We start from the raw sequence: 16,246 nt of genomic DNA, 5'->3' as shown, positions 1-16,246 counted from the left end.
AACACTTGTACAAAACGTCTGAAAATTTGGATGATATTCACAATGCCTCATAAAGCTTTCACAAAATTCTAAACGTCTGACTGGATCATCTCCTGAGAGTTCGTGAGTGAACTAGTTGAACTTTCTTTGGGTGCAGTTTTTCTTTGAACACTTCACTAGAACGATTGACTAGTACTTTGTTGTGCAACAATTTCTATATTAGTTGAGTGAGGGTTGCCATCCAATCATTGCAAAATAACTAACTTTGCATCGTTGCTTATTCCTGGTCTTCCAGGTTTCTTAGCATCTTTCTTACTTTCTTTTTTATCAAATTTTGCTTCAATTTTGCTTACCAAGCTTCTAGTAAATTTAAAATCTATTTCGTTCAATAAAGAACATAATTTTGAAATCTATCACCGTGAACTTTTTTACGATAATAATAAAATTAAAGTTTTCTGAAATTTGTTCATTACTTTCTTATTTATAATAATATATGAGGTTCATAATAACAATTCTGATAATAGTTATATTTCCCATTTTTTGTCGCAATAACTCAAAATACTTTGAGTTGTTTTAATAAATTAAAAAATATTTTGCAGAGTTTCTAGGAATCCCGCATTCAGGTAAGCCACATCAACTGATTGTTGACCATAACCCAAAACGATTTAGATCACAGTTTCCGAACAACGTGGTCATGATCTACGAGAAAATTTGATTTTTTTGTCCGTTGATTCTTCCATGATATTTGTTTAGTCATATAACATTTCCATGTTCTAATCTAAACAGTTTCAAACCGATACGATTTATGGTGTTACAGAATTCTAATTATTCAATTAATTGAGAAAATAAATTTGGAATACAAGCGAATTGGAACCCATGAAGTGAGAAACGTTAAATCAAGATGACAGCACTGAATGTCACAAGCAGGGCCGCCAGCCACTCAGAACGAAAAACCGACGTTTTCGCAGACAGCCACTACAAAAATAAACCGTAGAGTCTGAATTCTTCAACAATTAGTCCAGTGAATTCGGAATTCTATCAATATACATGGATTTGCGTGAAATTTTGGAATTAAGTCTTCAAATTCTACCATATTTCAATATGTGCAAATTATTGTAAGGGGTTAAAACTACCCTTTATTGTTAAAATTGAATAGAATATATTCAGAGCATTTATAAAGTCGAAAAAAACATTTCTAAGATTAAAATAAGAATCGCATGATGTCTTAAGATCCTTTTTATGTTTTTCAACCCTTGACCAATGTATTCCAGCTCTTAAAAACCAACCCGTTATATGTTAAAATTGAAAAAAAAACAATTATAGTACTGTATCTTACTTAATTTATATTAAAAGTGTTCTTTTTATTGTATTCATTTAAAATGTTTTTTATCCCCAATTTTTCACCCTTAGAATCATCCTTTATTGCAAAAAAGTTATAAACAAGTCTTAAGCCTTATTTACACTACAAAATGTTTCTGCTCCTGATTGAAAAAAATGTGTTCGTTTCAGGTATAACTCTCTTAATTTTTGAGCTAGGTAGTCGATTAAAAAACCATTTTGTAAAGAAATTCATAATCTATTATGCTAAAAAGGCTTAATCAGTCACACATCTTTCATATCTTCAAATTATTTTAAATAAAAAGGGTGAAAACTACCACTTATTGTCAACATTCTATCAAAAATAAAAGTTGAAGCATTTACAAAGTTGAAAAAACATTTGTAGGATTAAAATAAAGATTGCATGATATTTAAGGATAATATTTATGTTTTTAACTCTCAATCAATGTGTTTCATCCCTCAAAAACTAACCCAACATTTACACGATTAAAGAATTTATTTGTAATTGCATCAATCAAATTATTAAGCATCAAATGTTTTAAAAACGAAGTACAACTCGTGCTTTTTTTTTCAAATCTCAGAAATATGATTTGAGCATCTTTATGTTTAAAAGGGAAACATTCCAAGGGCTCCAAAAAGGTACCAGTCACACGCTATTGTGAATTTGAAAGGTCATATTTCGGTTAATTCTGAAGTTGAGAAAGAAAATTTAAAAAAAACTTGTTGTTTAGGAGTTTCAACGTATTTTTCAAGTTATTTTCAATAATAGACAATTTTTTGAGAAAATTAAAAAATGCTTTCTCCATTGTAACCATAATTTGTTTCAGAATCATGCTCTCTAAATCATTCAAACTTCTTGATCCTATCATTTGCATTCAATTGAAGTGATTTGCGAATTTTTAATATCTTATCACCTATATATAATTGGGGCGGCAATATCAAGGGTACAAATAACGTTTTTTTCTATTAACTAAAGACTATATAGTCAATTCTCCATGATGGAAACTATTCCAGCTCTTGCGATTCACCTCTAAAACAGTACTCTGTACTAAACTATATCATGTCAGTAAAAAAGCATTAATCAACAAGAATAATTTTACGAGAAATATAATTATTATTGATGTATATACGGGATCATAATAATTACGTAACAACGGTAATTTGACAAAAAGTATTTACTCCAAAATAAATGTATTGAACATCCTACATTTTGGAGTAGATGCTAATAAAGTTTATGCACTTCAAGGTGCTATGCGGGATTTTCCCGGGAGTTTTGAGCACGCATACCAAAATATTTTTCAAGATTACAGAAAAATAAATGAAATAAAAAAAGTTTCCGGCATCATGGAGAAATTTTAGCCCTCGTCACATATTTCAAATAGGTATGCCAGATTCTTGCGGCAAAAAAAGTGGTTTGCGTCATTTTTTTATAAATGCCAATAAAATTAACTGTCGAAAACATTGAGAAAATTAGTACCCACGATGACAGTAAAACATTTTATCATTTTTTAATAATTTTTTTTACATTGTTTCCGCGCATATCGAGCCTAAGTTATTCCTAGACTTATGTTGTATTTATTTAAGTAAAAAAATTTGGTTTCACTTTCAGTGCTACCGGTTATAAATTTGACCGTTTTTCACTTATTCAATTTTCCAAAATCTTTGGTTCACTAAATAAGTTCCACCTTTAATAATACATAACTCGGTTTCTATTAGGTCTATAACAAAAAAAAACATTCTTTCCATTTTTTTTAAGCAAAATTTATCCTGTTTGCAGTTTTTTCTATAAAATCTTGTTTTGAGTTATTTGTGAAAAATCGATTACAGAGATACTCCTAACAAAGATTCAAAATTTCAATCATTTCAATATGTCAAAAAGTATTGATTTTTCGAAATATCTCCATAGAACAATTTGTGCATAGAATTCTATCTATCGATTTCTTTTCTTAGTTTCAACAAAAAAAATTACTACCTCTTAATTGGGGTGGTATTCACCCGCAGAGTAAAAAGACATATCGGCATGGGATAGACTTTCTAAGGTATTTACTATCTACTGTTAAAATTTCAAACAAATCGATGCGTCTTGATGGAAGTCTGAGATAAAAACCTTTGTTCACTGGACTAAATCATATATTTTACATAATTCTGTCATTATCAACGATTCATCCACTCACACGGCTTTTGCACTAATGTTTAATTCTAATTCTAATCTTCTAATCTAAGCTATTTTTATGCTGAAATGACAAAAAATTTGAAAAACTTCAGTAAACTATCAATAACGCTGCTCATGAGAATTGATAGTCGACAGCTATTCACGGAGAATAAATAATTTTTAATCTTCAAAAAACCATATACAAATGAAACTGATCGAATGGTCTACTGGGGTAGGAAGGGTACTATCAAGTGATCACTACCCGATTAACCCTATCAGTTTACGAACAATAATAAGCTTGATCCGGGTTAGTTACAGATCATGACCGGTTTAACCCGATCGTACTTAAAAGTTCTCTCAAGATAACAAACATATTCGAAATGCCATCTATTTATTTCCTTTGCGTCTCACCAATACTTTACTGGATTTTTAAGGGTTTGATAATGGTTGAATTGAACATTTTCCCTCAAATATTTTGACCAACCCGCAATTTATTGAATCCACGTACGTGTTTATTAGCTTGGTATCCCTAATCTGTTTCAGAAGGTAATACTATGGCTGATTAGAATGGTTAAATTTTAGATCTATCTTTACTAATTTCAGCAAATCACACCCGGTCATCTTTGATATAATAATGAAGATAAGAAAATATATATTTTCGAATTGAAGAGAGTTAGCATGGATAACTTGCTATAATTGTTTTTGAAAGTTACGTACCTTAGTATTCCTAAATAGGGGATGACGAGGGTAATTTACATACAATAGTGAGGGTAATGATTCCAGATAACGATAAATGGATAAATGTTAGTAAATTGATATGAAATTTTGGTAAATTATCTTGATTTTAGGTGTCTTCTGATTGAAAATTGATTTTGAAACATCATGTTAAAAACGCATCTCGATTTTTATCAAAATATGATTTGACAATGACAACTTGCATGATTATATTAGTCAATAGATCACCTACAACATGAATATCAAGATAAAACTCTGTTTTATTATAATTGTATGTTTTTTCTTCTACTAGAGACAATAATTATCCTAGAACAATGATAATTATCATAGTCAAGAAAAGGATAAATAGATACAATTAAGGAACAAAACACAAACTGAATATTGAAAATTGCTCGTCATATATACAAGAAACTTTCCCATCACCTACAAATTATTTCAATGAATATAATATTAGGAGTAAAAAAGGACATTAGACATTATTAAAATATAATATATTGCGACGAGGCACTATCTACATAAGACAGATATCTCAAAATAGATGCAAAGTTCATCAATACTAGAAAAAAGTAAAACTCCATTAACAAACCATGAAATACCAAAAAAAACATACATTCAATGGGTCTGAATACGATGTCGGGTAAATATTTTTAAATTATTGGAAACGCCGTGACAAAAATTTAAAAAAATTTATAACATTTCTCTTGTACTCATAATAGCGCTGATATAAATTTTCAAAAGTGAAATATTTTTATTTCTCCCTCTTTTCTTCTTGCAACGCGCCAATCGGTTGCTTACGTCACCAGCGCCGATCGAGTTTTGTCTGACAAGTTACAGTAGCATCCACACCACGTTGTATCGTTTTAACATCCTATTGTGTTGTGTCGTATTTTTTGCAGGACGTCGAAGTATCCTTAAGGAAAAAAAATTACAGATCAAATGGTGTGCAACGAAAAGGGGTAGTAAAAGGCATACTATTTCATAATCTTCTTTTAGCTCCATATATTTTTCCAGCGATGTCCAATAAATTCGATAACCTTTTTATGATAAGAATCGTCAACTCTTCAAAATAGGCATTAACTGCAGATATCACCTCTTTATTGCTGGAAAATCTTTGACCACCGAGTCTATTAGCAAATAATCCGAGGGGGCTAAATCTGGCAAACAGAGGGTATGAGGTAGTTGTTCAAACTTTAATCCATTAATTTTGGCCATGGCAATAACAGATTTGTTTTGTCTTGATGAAACAACACTTTCATTTTGGGCAAATGCGGTGGCTGTTGCTTGATTTCTTCGCTCAAACGTTGCAATGAGTTCGCATAATACTCGCCGTTCATATTTTCACCTATTTCAAGATAGTCAGTGAATATTATCCCACGTGCAGCCCAAAAAACCGACGCCATGACCTTGTCTGCAGATAGAACGGTCTTTACCTTTTTGGAGTCGGTTCTTCCTTGTCAGTCCATTATTTTGATCTTTTATTTCGGGTGTGGAATGGTAGATCTACGTTTCATCCATTGTTATGAAACGGCGCATAAATTTGGCTTCATTTCAGTGAAACATTGCGAAACACTCGATGGAAACAACTTCACTACGCTGTTTTTGTTCCATTATGAGCAAACGCGGCACCCATCTTGAACTCAGCTTTCTCATGTCCAAATTTTCAGTTAATATGCGATGTATCGCGATTGTGTACTTTCTACTACGACTGCCGCCATCTCTAGGTTACGCTAGATACTTCTGGGACCATCCTCGTACAAGTAATAGGTTTTTCTTGTGGAAATCATTTCTGGTAGGGTAGGTCATTTCATCTTTTGAATAGTGTTTTCAAAACTTCAAACTTAGATAAATGGTAGCTTGACATATTTTTGTAACAATGATGTAGTAGTTTTAAGGTGTCTGTACGGGATTTAATTTGAATATTGTTAAAGAAAAACACGGGCACCAGCGGTTTTTTAGTACTAATAATTTTCAAAATTCACGTTTAAAATTGATTAAATTTTCTTGAAGAAATCCTCAAAATGGGCTACAGACAAATCCTTTTATAAAACTACATTTTTTGTGTAAGTTGGTTGACACCTTTAGCTACTTTTATCGGGCCTAAACTGAATTGAATTAATAAAATTTAGGGGTATTATATTTTTTGGAAAACAATATTATTTCCCTGTCTCACATTAAATATTTTGTGTATGAAAATCAGACACTTTTTTGCTTAAACATCATAACTCCAACAAATTCGAAGTCTAATTTGCTCCAAATTAAACGTAATATATTAATATAAACTTTAAAACTTGGTATCTCGAAATTAAGAGGTTCCGTGTATACAAAATATCTTATTTTTGTCTCATGAATATGTCATTATATCGATAGGTCTGTTCATATGGTTCATGCCGCGCATTTTAATAGTCCTTAATTCGTTATTTGTAGCAAAATAATTAGCCATTACAAGCGAATCTATTTGGGGCAAGTTTTAGGAACTAAGAAACCCCTGCTCCATTTTCATCAACCAATAATTTGTTTGTCGTCAAAATATCGACAAGATACTCTAGCCAGTAACATTTTGTCAAATAGGCCAGCCGCACTCCTTCACAATCTGCGCTGATGACGTAGTACCTATTTGGAACGGATCTTGGGTGTTATAAAATAAATCCTGACTTCTGAACTTTGTACGTCTGTTAATACTAATCCTATCGACTTGAAATACCACCACCATTATTGTTGTAAAATTGAGCATAATAATAGATGAGATTATAATCGAGGTAAAGCAAGCCGGAAGAGGATACCGGATGGGAAACAAAGAAATAAAAATAGTATGTTGTGCTGATGAAGCAGTGATTATCTCAGAAGACGAAGATAACTTACAAAGACCACTGTATAGGTTTGAACAAATAGTAAAAGCTTCAATTCAAATATCTAAGAGAGAAATCTAAAGAATGAAGTGAATGCTCAAGCAACAAAGGCGTCATTAATATAAGGGTATCTCAGAGATAAAGTTTCGCAGAATAAATATATGACTACCGGAAGCAAAGTCAGATAGAGATCAGAGCGGCTTTTAAGAACTACAAAAATGCGAACGCTGATGGTATAAGGGAGATACGTGACATCCAGGATGTAGTGAGATGGGCGAGAAATCGGCGAAGGAAATGGAGACACCACGGGGACAGAATATCAGGTTGGTAAAGATTGCAAAGGAAGAAAAACCGAATACATCCCGACCACCAGGACGACCACCTACAAGATGGTATGAAACCTGGTCTTCACCATCCCAGCTGCAGCTAGGCAACCATTGATGCAAACACAGGACTAAATCCTAGCCTACGATGAAGAAGATAAAGAATTCTTAATTTGGCAACATAATAATTTAATTATTAATGAGTGTAAGAAATAAAAATACAATATACCAATTTTTTCACGCAATTCGAATTTTTGGTGAATTCGCTATACATTTCATCCAAAATCCATTTTAATGAAAGTTATGCTAAGATGAGAAATTTATCGTTATCTCCTTCTTATATGGTATGTCTTAGAGCTTAGTCTGGAAGGCATCTAGAAACATAGCGGCATTTCTTGAAGTAACTTTATTTTGTGAAATTGTTCGAAACCTAGTCCTTTTTGAGCAACCAATTTTTTCGCACCAATTTGATGGAAATTATGATGAAGTGATAGATAGTTTATTATAGAATTACAAACACTGTTGAAAGAGAAAATGTTAAGCATAAAATATACAAGGAAAGTCAAAAATTAGTAATTTGAACGGTTTGTCATCTCATTTAGCTTAAGGCAACTGTCGTGTAAACGATGGCGTGTACACGACACTAGGGACTAAGAGTACACGAGACCGACCCCGATATTTGTAAAACGACACCCGACTGTTATGCTATTGGTGAGGGAAAGCCGACACCCCTTTTTCAAACGCTTATACAGGATCATTAATGCTAGTAGCTTATTTCGATCCATCACTCAACGCGAACCTGTGTCGAATGAAGGTCTGATGTCGGTTCCTCGACAGTCGGTTAAATGTGAAAAGATGCAACTTCCGTGTCGGCGTCGGCCATAAATCGGTTGGATGTCGTTTAAACGACAGTCGGGCAAGTGTGAAACAAGCCTAAGAGATACAGGGAGCTGAAATATCAAAAATTTTGATAAAGTTACTTCAACATTCGAATGTTGCGACTACAAATTGTACAGTCGCAGTCTTTTCCACCAACCCAACAGCGCATTGTTTTGTTTCTTTATTTCTCTAACTCCCAAATTTTTAACTTTGGGCCGGAAAGACTTGGTAGCTGATTCCACAGGCTTGCACTTCTCCAAAGAAATGAGTACGAATAAATTGAAGTTCGGGCGTCTGCAAGCGAACTCGGTGTTAATGGCTGTAGAGTAGGTCTGCTCTAGGTGGGATTATGTTTAACAACTCAAAAAAGCAAGTCGCCGCTTCTGGACAACTCTGGATCGCCTAGAGAAGTCGAACTTCTTTCTTCTGTATTGAGTCGAGCATCTTCAGAGTATGCTTGGGAGCCGAGCTACCAATAGTCCAAAAATGGACGAATTTGGGCCATGTAGAGAATTAGAAGCTGATGCGGAGTATATAGCTTTTTGGTCTTAAAAATTGCTCCAAGTTTTTGGCTAAATCAGCCACGTGAATCTACCAGGACACTTTGCTTTAAACCTCAATGCCCCACAAGCCAATATTTGGTGATATTAATATTTTACGTCCAGGACCAAATCCTGAGCTACAGTACCAGCCTTCTTTGTAACAGTAGACTTATTCTTTGCCGAATTAAACTTGATCGGATTGCTTCTACTCCACTCCAGAATGTTTCCAAATCGGTATTCATAATAATGATCTGTTTCTGCCTACGATTTTGTGTGTTAGCCGATAGCGACCTGGACTGTATGGACTATAACCATATGGGCTTTACTGGCGATATCAAAGCTTTTTTTTGTATGAATCTTTAATAAACAAACAGAACATTGAAAACCAAAATGATTCATGATATTTCTCGTCGTAATAGTTGGTGAACGACACACTTAGACAAGGTTTTCCAGAGCAGATATAATTGTAACCCCAGCTCTGAGGGGTTGCGGTGCCTCATACTAGGTGTATCCCTAAACCAAAATCATATTCCATACAAAAATTTCCATATACTCCCATTGAAATCCCAACGGTTTTCTATCTATACTTTCTTGAAGTTCAATTGGTAGTTGATTAAGTTAATAAAATGCCAATTTTCTGTTAAATCTCGATACTATTTACGGATAAAGTGAATGAAATATGTTTGGGTAAAAGAATACTATTCATTGACCATATTTTATTATTTTCTATAGTTTGTAGTAGCTTAAACCACATTCTTTTGAATGAGCTGGTGAAGAAGAAGAAAAAAAGAATATAACCAAAGAAAATTTATGAAAATCTGTACTAATATAACGTCATCAAATCAGAAAGTAGAAATCCTAAGATATATAAAAGTCTGTGACGATATAACGTCAGTAGACCAGAAATTGAAAATTGATCCAGAAATTTCAGCAGATGACCACAACTTACCAAGCTCCTATGATGATATCAAAAAGAATAGGAGTTTATAAAAGAAGAGCCAAAAAAGTGATGTCAAGTAATAAATTTTATGAAAGCAGAAAAGGAGCTAATTTATTCGTGTAGATAAAAAGTTTCATTAGAGGATAATGAAAATGTACTATATGGGAGATTAAAAGTAAATCAATCAAAATCAGTTGAGAAACTACTATGAGAGTTGATCTTCAATGACATTTTGACGAACTATTGAATGACTTTTTCATTTACTTACCTTTTTCCATCAATTACAGTTGATGAAGTCATCTATTAAAAATATTTGACACGTTTTTCAATAAATACAATAACTGTTGAAGGTATGAGCGATGTTTCTTAAGCAACTGCAGAGTTTTAATCACGATTATCGAATTTAGTCGTTCCACTCAATAAGTCCCGGGTTCGAATCTAAATCTTTAAACGTTTCTTCAAAATTTCCATAACACAACTTTCCTTCGCTTTCAATGCCGGTAATTATTCATTTATCAAAACCAAATTTTTTCACGTAAATCATGCTTTTGAAGTGTGCCAAAAGCTAGCATTATCTGGAGGTTAGATCAGGTATATAAGCCCAACTTTCTCAATTATATTTTTTTTAGATCATCTAATTTCTTCTGTATTTGATGACATTAGTCTCATATTCAATCTAACCAATATTCATCATGGATAATTTCCACCTTATTTAGGTGCGTATATTATATCCGAGTTTGTAGACGCTATGGAAGGCCTTAATCAGCTGCTGTCTATTTAACAATTGTTATATGGCATCGTGAAAAACTTATTTATTATTTTTAAACAACTCAGAACAGCACAACAGCTTTGTATAATCGATTTTTAGTTGGTTTGATCAGCTGAGAGCAATCACGACACCCATTATAAGCAAAGCTTTATCATGGACACATTTTTGCGCAAATTAAAACTATGTCATTCTTCCAAACATTCAATATGCCGGTTTAGAATGTTGTAATTTCAGCATGTAGTTTTTAGAAAGTGTTTACCAGACTCGGAACTTATTGAGCGGTGTAGTAGAGAAGCAAAACAAACAATAAGTTGACGAAACTTACCCTGAAATTCTTTTCTTGCAGCCGATACTGATGTGACAATGTTAGCTACATGACCCAATACTGTAGCGAACAGCAACAATCCAAAAAGCAGCTGAAAAATCACAAAAAGATATTCCCCCTTATTTCTAGGTCTCGGTAAATCCCCGATAGTCGTTAACGCCAACGTACACCAATAGTAACTTTGTAAATAAGCTTTCACATAGTCTGTACTTTCAGAATCACTGTACACCCAGTTTTTAGAACCAAAACCGTCATTTTTTAGTATTATGTGAAACAGACAGCCGTTCCAGTGGAATATCACTAGGAGGTAGTGGATGAGACTGCTCGATCTGAAGAGGTTGGGATAATTGGTGTGACGTTCTGTACGGTCCATGAACGCCCAGAATCTGTAGATCTTCACCTTGGAACATAAAAGTACAAGCTGTTAGTCGAATAAATTTTTTGATATTTTCTAAACAAATCGGAGCGGAGTTCGGGCAAGCGCTCAAATGCGGGAAAGATACTTTACGCATGAGTTAGTAATATTATTTTTTCTACAACCGTATATACAAAAAAGTATACCAACCCATTTTTCTAAAATTATTCTATTCCAGAAAACATAATAATATTCAAAACTTTAACCAAAATTACTGATTATTATAAATATTAATATTGCAAACACAATTTGTTGCATTCTGTAGATTAGTAGGAATTGCCGGTCCAGTGGAATTATTTGGTTTCAGCTGGAAGGTAGATGACGTCGATGAGGATGGCATCGATTGCAGGTCGCATAAAGATGACGGTGACGGCAACGGCAACGGTTTTAAGTCATTTGGAGTACAGAGATTTTTATTTAATATTTTTTTCTTCTGATTCTCGGAGTCCTCCAAATAACTCTTAGCCACAGTAGTAGACTTCCAGCCACCGAGGCGCTTTATGTTGGTTATTTCTTCGCCGGAGTCTGCTAGGAACATTGCCGAAGAACGCCCGAAACTGTGTCCTCTATAACGTTCCGGATTAGGTACGCGTAAATATGCAACAAACTCTGCTGGCATCTTACCAAAAGTGTTTACGCCAACGCATTCTTATAATGAATGAAAAATCGGCGGTGTGGAGTGGTAGGTGGTCGTAAATCTGCGTACTTTCTGTACAACGTCAAATAGGTTCCATCATTTATTTCTTCAGATAAAACAAATGATCTTGACGAATGATTTTTGGAATCAGAAATTTTCACAACAATTAGGTTGCCTTCATCTTGAATGTCGTCGACAGTGATATTTACAAGCTCGGATCTGCGGAGAGCGCCAGCCAAAATGGTACTCACTTTAATCATCAGGTATACCGGGTATATCGGGAGCTAGAATAACTCTGGATATATATTCTTTGGTAAAAACTTGCGCTTTCTGTGCTCGAAAACAAATATTTTTTTGTTTAAGAAACGACGTTAGCTTATGGAAGTATCCTATATCCAAATTTTTGGCCCCTTTCTCCTTACACCAAGTGACAAAATTATGATATTGCTTCTCATACCTTAATCTGGATTTGGCAGGTAACAGCTCGGAATTAGCTTCATTTGCAGCCTTCAAAATGGCTTCGGGAAGTTCTTCGTCGGATGAATCCATTAATATTATTGTATCGGATTCGGTTTAATGTAGTTTAATTTAGAAGAAGATTGTACTTATTCTGTCACTTTGACGTTTTAGTAACAATTACACGCCTGGGTATAAATATCTTTATTATTTTATATGTATTTTCAAAAGAAAGGTTTAAATTTTATTTGATGGACTATTTCGTAGATATTTCTTTACCTGTAATAACAATAGTTATAACCTCCGAAGTAAAAAAGGTCAAAATTTGTATAATTTTACTTTCAAAACTAAAATGCGTGCAGGAAAGTAGGTTAAAACGGACGGTCGTAGAAAAAACACTTTTACGTATAATCCACGCATATTCGTCGATCTAAAAGTGGTCTATCTATTAAAAAATAAAATACTGCTTCTGTCAACAGGCTTTTGTCATTAGATTATTTTTCATAAAGAGGCATGATCATAGTGAAAAACTTGACTTACCAAACGAAACGAACGTAAAATCGAATTGAATCCTACGGAGAGGTAGAGAAAATCTAGTGGTAAGAGGCACAGACAGTCAATGTAGAAGGTGGTAGAATTCATATAGTGATGTCGTAGTTTGGTCGAATCGGTTTGAAGTACACCATCTTCCAGATAACCAGTCCGGAAATGGAACATGATATCTACCAGATATAAAAAATCCGCGAAGTAGTCCAAACAGAACCATACCAAAATTGTATTACCTAAAAAGCGTTTAAGCATATAACTTCGTAGCTATCTCTTCAAGATTGATTATTTTTTTCATATGTAATCAGCAGGTCCGTTCACCACTAATAGAAAATGGAATTTATTGGATTATAAAAATGGTTTTAGAAAATGACATGCTTCTAAATCCTACAATCACAAAATTTTATTACTGTTTTTAACTTTTTATAATCCGAAAAAGTTGCCAATATTTTAATTTCACATAATTCTCTGGAAAAATTCGTGAAAATCTTCAATTCCATATCTCAGGAGCGGATTACATCACAGCTTCAGGGAAAAAATGAAGTCAAAGTTAATTTATTTGGTCACCAAGATCTCCAGAACCTCACTTGGTCAGATTTCTATTTGTACCGACGAAAAAAAGGTCTAATTGGATGCCACTAATTTATTAATTGGTAGATTTGTAACATGGTTTATTTTTTGATTTGTTCTCATTGTTAGTAATATTAGCTTCACATTAAGATAACGTCATCTAGCGGCAATAATAAAATTATTGTTAGAGCAAATTATTGGAAGTAGGTTAATGTGAGAACTTTCTATCCAGACTAAATTTTTGATTTTAGTTTTGGCGGAATAGCCGTTTAAATTTTTCTTTAGATATCTCATGACGGAAAAAATATATCGAGATGTATTTTTCGCTATTTCAATCCTGAATAATTTGATTAACACATATAAAGTGCCACTTGATTGGAGTAAGTTTTAAGAAAACTCCTTTTTCAATTGCATAGTTTCAAATACACTCTAGTGGTGGATCTAAAACCGCAAAAATAATGTATAGGTGTTTCTTGGGGGCACTTTTGTTTTTATTTCTATTCCCTTGAAGCTGTAATATAATTCGAGATATGACCGACGACCCTTCTTAATTGCCCACCCGGAATGCTATATTAATTAACTTGTATCATGCAGGTATAGAATATAAAATTGAAGAATACATCTGTAATTGACAATATCAAATATGAAACGACATTGGCAGTATTATGAAGCCCTCAGAAACATGTGCTTAAGCAAAATCGCTACGTTTCTGAAAAGTCAAGAAAAAACCAAAACAGTGGATGTCCAGAAGGTTTTAAATCAGTTCTGTAATGCCGGACTTGTTAGGAAGCTTCTGATTATCCGACTACTATATCTACGAATAACATTGATACATTCATCTCTCAGCAACCGCTTCATTAGCGACAAAGTCAGTTATTGTCTATCCGAACTTTCCACCTTCCTTACCGACGTTTCACAAGACTCCATTCTAGTCCCACTTCTTTATGATACCCCAGTCCTTCGCGACTGTACGGTGAAGGTCCAATTGTATACAAAAGAAACCGCACCAATAGCTTCTGCTCAAAATATGTGTTCTCTTAACTTGCAATCCCAAGATCTTCTGAATCAATTTTGAAATCGACTGCAGGAAATGGAGAGTGACTCTTAATTCCTGAAATACTCAAGCCATTATCTTCAAATATCCGCATTCCTTGTGAAAACGATATCAACCACAAAACTTTAATTGAGTGAGAGGCTTGAGATTCGCAAAGAAGCACTTTATCTGGGACTGGAATAACTCACGCTCTCAGTTGGTCGGCCAATCTGAATGATACTCTTAACAGAGTACGGAGTCTGTCTCATCGAGGTACTCGAAATAGAATAGGGATGAATCCAATATAGAGCAAATGTCTATAACACCTTACCCGACTACTTCTTTAAGCAACCTTTCACCTGCGAGCAGGTACTACCAATACAAGTGCCGATTCAACCTCAGTAACACCGTTTATGTTAATTATTGAGGTTATTACTGTTTTAATTTCACGATGACACTGCTTTCATCATGACACTCACAACAGTCTCCAACGTTTATTAAGACGTTATATAGTCTTTCAAGTCTGGAGCGGCCTCTGCAACTGGAACCTCTGGTGTTGGAGTCTGATTCAGACTGGAATTCTAGTTCCGGGCTATCTAAATGACATCCAAGCCCGCTATACCATCAAATCTAATAACTCCAACTACCAAACAAGCTCTTCTTACCCCCTGGCTCGCCAATAGACGGCTCCTTGCCTCAAAGCCCAAGAGGAAACTTCCTTATTCGCCCCTTCGGCTGTTAGCAATAGTATATGAAGACATCCCTGCGAATTATCTCAACTTCTTAGATTATTCTTCCATAGCCATCAGATGAAACCCTACTTCTCACACCTCTTCGATCGTCGCAGGTTTCCTGCGGTTTTCCTGTAACCTGGTGAACCAGCTCTCCAGTCAAATTATCGACGACAGAGAATAATGCAGCCCAAGCTTTACCTGTTTTCCTCATAAATGATGCCCCCCCCCCCCAAAAAAAAATAAAAAAATGAAAAAAAAATTTTTAGTTCTAGAAATAACCGTTTGTTATTTTAGGATGAAGCTTTCCTTTTTCTCATGTTTCTCCAACATCGTTTGATCTTTCGTTTTTTATTCTTTTTACGGTCTAAAGTAAAATAATCACAACCCCTCTCTCTCTTTCTAAAGCTAACAATATACTCTGGGGATCAAGGCTAACGACTACTAAGGAAAAGAACAACTCACGAACTGGCCTATCGATCCACAAAACCTTCCTGATTTGATAGAATATTTTATTATAAGAAACTTATCATTATACTTTATGCAAATTGAGTAGGACTGAACATGCAATTTAATTATTCATCAATTATTCTAACGGTTAATTAACACATAAAGAAATACCAATCAACATTTATGAATAACTGGATACAGATATCGAATGATTTGTGAAACAAATACAACAATGTACATGGAAAAATAACCCTACTATTAGACAGATTTCCAAAGGCAACAAACATCCAAAGGAAATTAGAAGCTCAATCTGTGAAAAGAGAAAACTAAGACGAAAATGGCATCTATTTAGAGCCGATATTGACAAGAAACAAGGTAAGTAGTGTAAGTTAATTAGCATACAAAATGTATCAGGAATGAAGGATGCTGTAAAGTAAAACCTGAGCCTAAGTTAGCTTTTTGATTCTAACATCAGATTCTGGATGGATACGATGCAACGTAAGCGATAGTGTTACTGACAATAAAATATAAATTAGTAATAACTTGAACTTTTATAAAAAATTTGTTCACATCACAATCT

The 16,246-nt window shown here is 34.0% G+C and overlaps 1 protein-coding gene across 1 annotated transcript in view; it reads right to left on the bottom strand.

The window, feature by feature from the left end:
- LOC130443996 (cyclic nucleotide-gated channel rod photoreceptor subunit alpha) overlaps window positions 1-16,246 on the bottom strand; it is a 365,533-nt gene that overhangs the window by 122,570 nt on the left and 226,717 nt on the right. Inside the window, exons 7-8 of the mRNA XM_056778947.1 lie at window positions 12,877-13,118; window positions 10,825-11,228 (exon numbers count right to left, since the gene is read on the bottom strand). Coding sequence (XP_056634925.1) covers window positions 10,825-11,228; window positions 12,877-13,118 — 646 coding nt within the window. The remainder of the gene's footprint in view (window positions 1-10,824; window positions 11,229-12,876; window positions 13,119-16,246) is intronic.

Source organism: Diorhabda sublineata, chromosome 1 (genome assembly GCF_026230105.1).
Source record: "Diorhabda sublineata isolate icDioSubl1.1 chromosome 1, icDioSubl1.1, whole genome shotgun sequence".
NCBI classification, from domain to species: domain Eukaryota; kingdom Metazoa; phylum Arthropoda; class Insecta; order Coleoptera; family Chrysomelidae; genus Diorhabda; species Diorhabda sublineata.
Note: the sequence above shows the minus strand (reverse complement) of the source record. Positions and strands in the feature narration are given on the sequence as shown.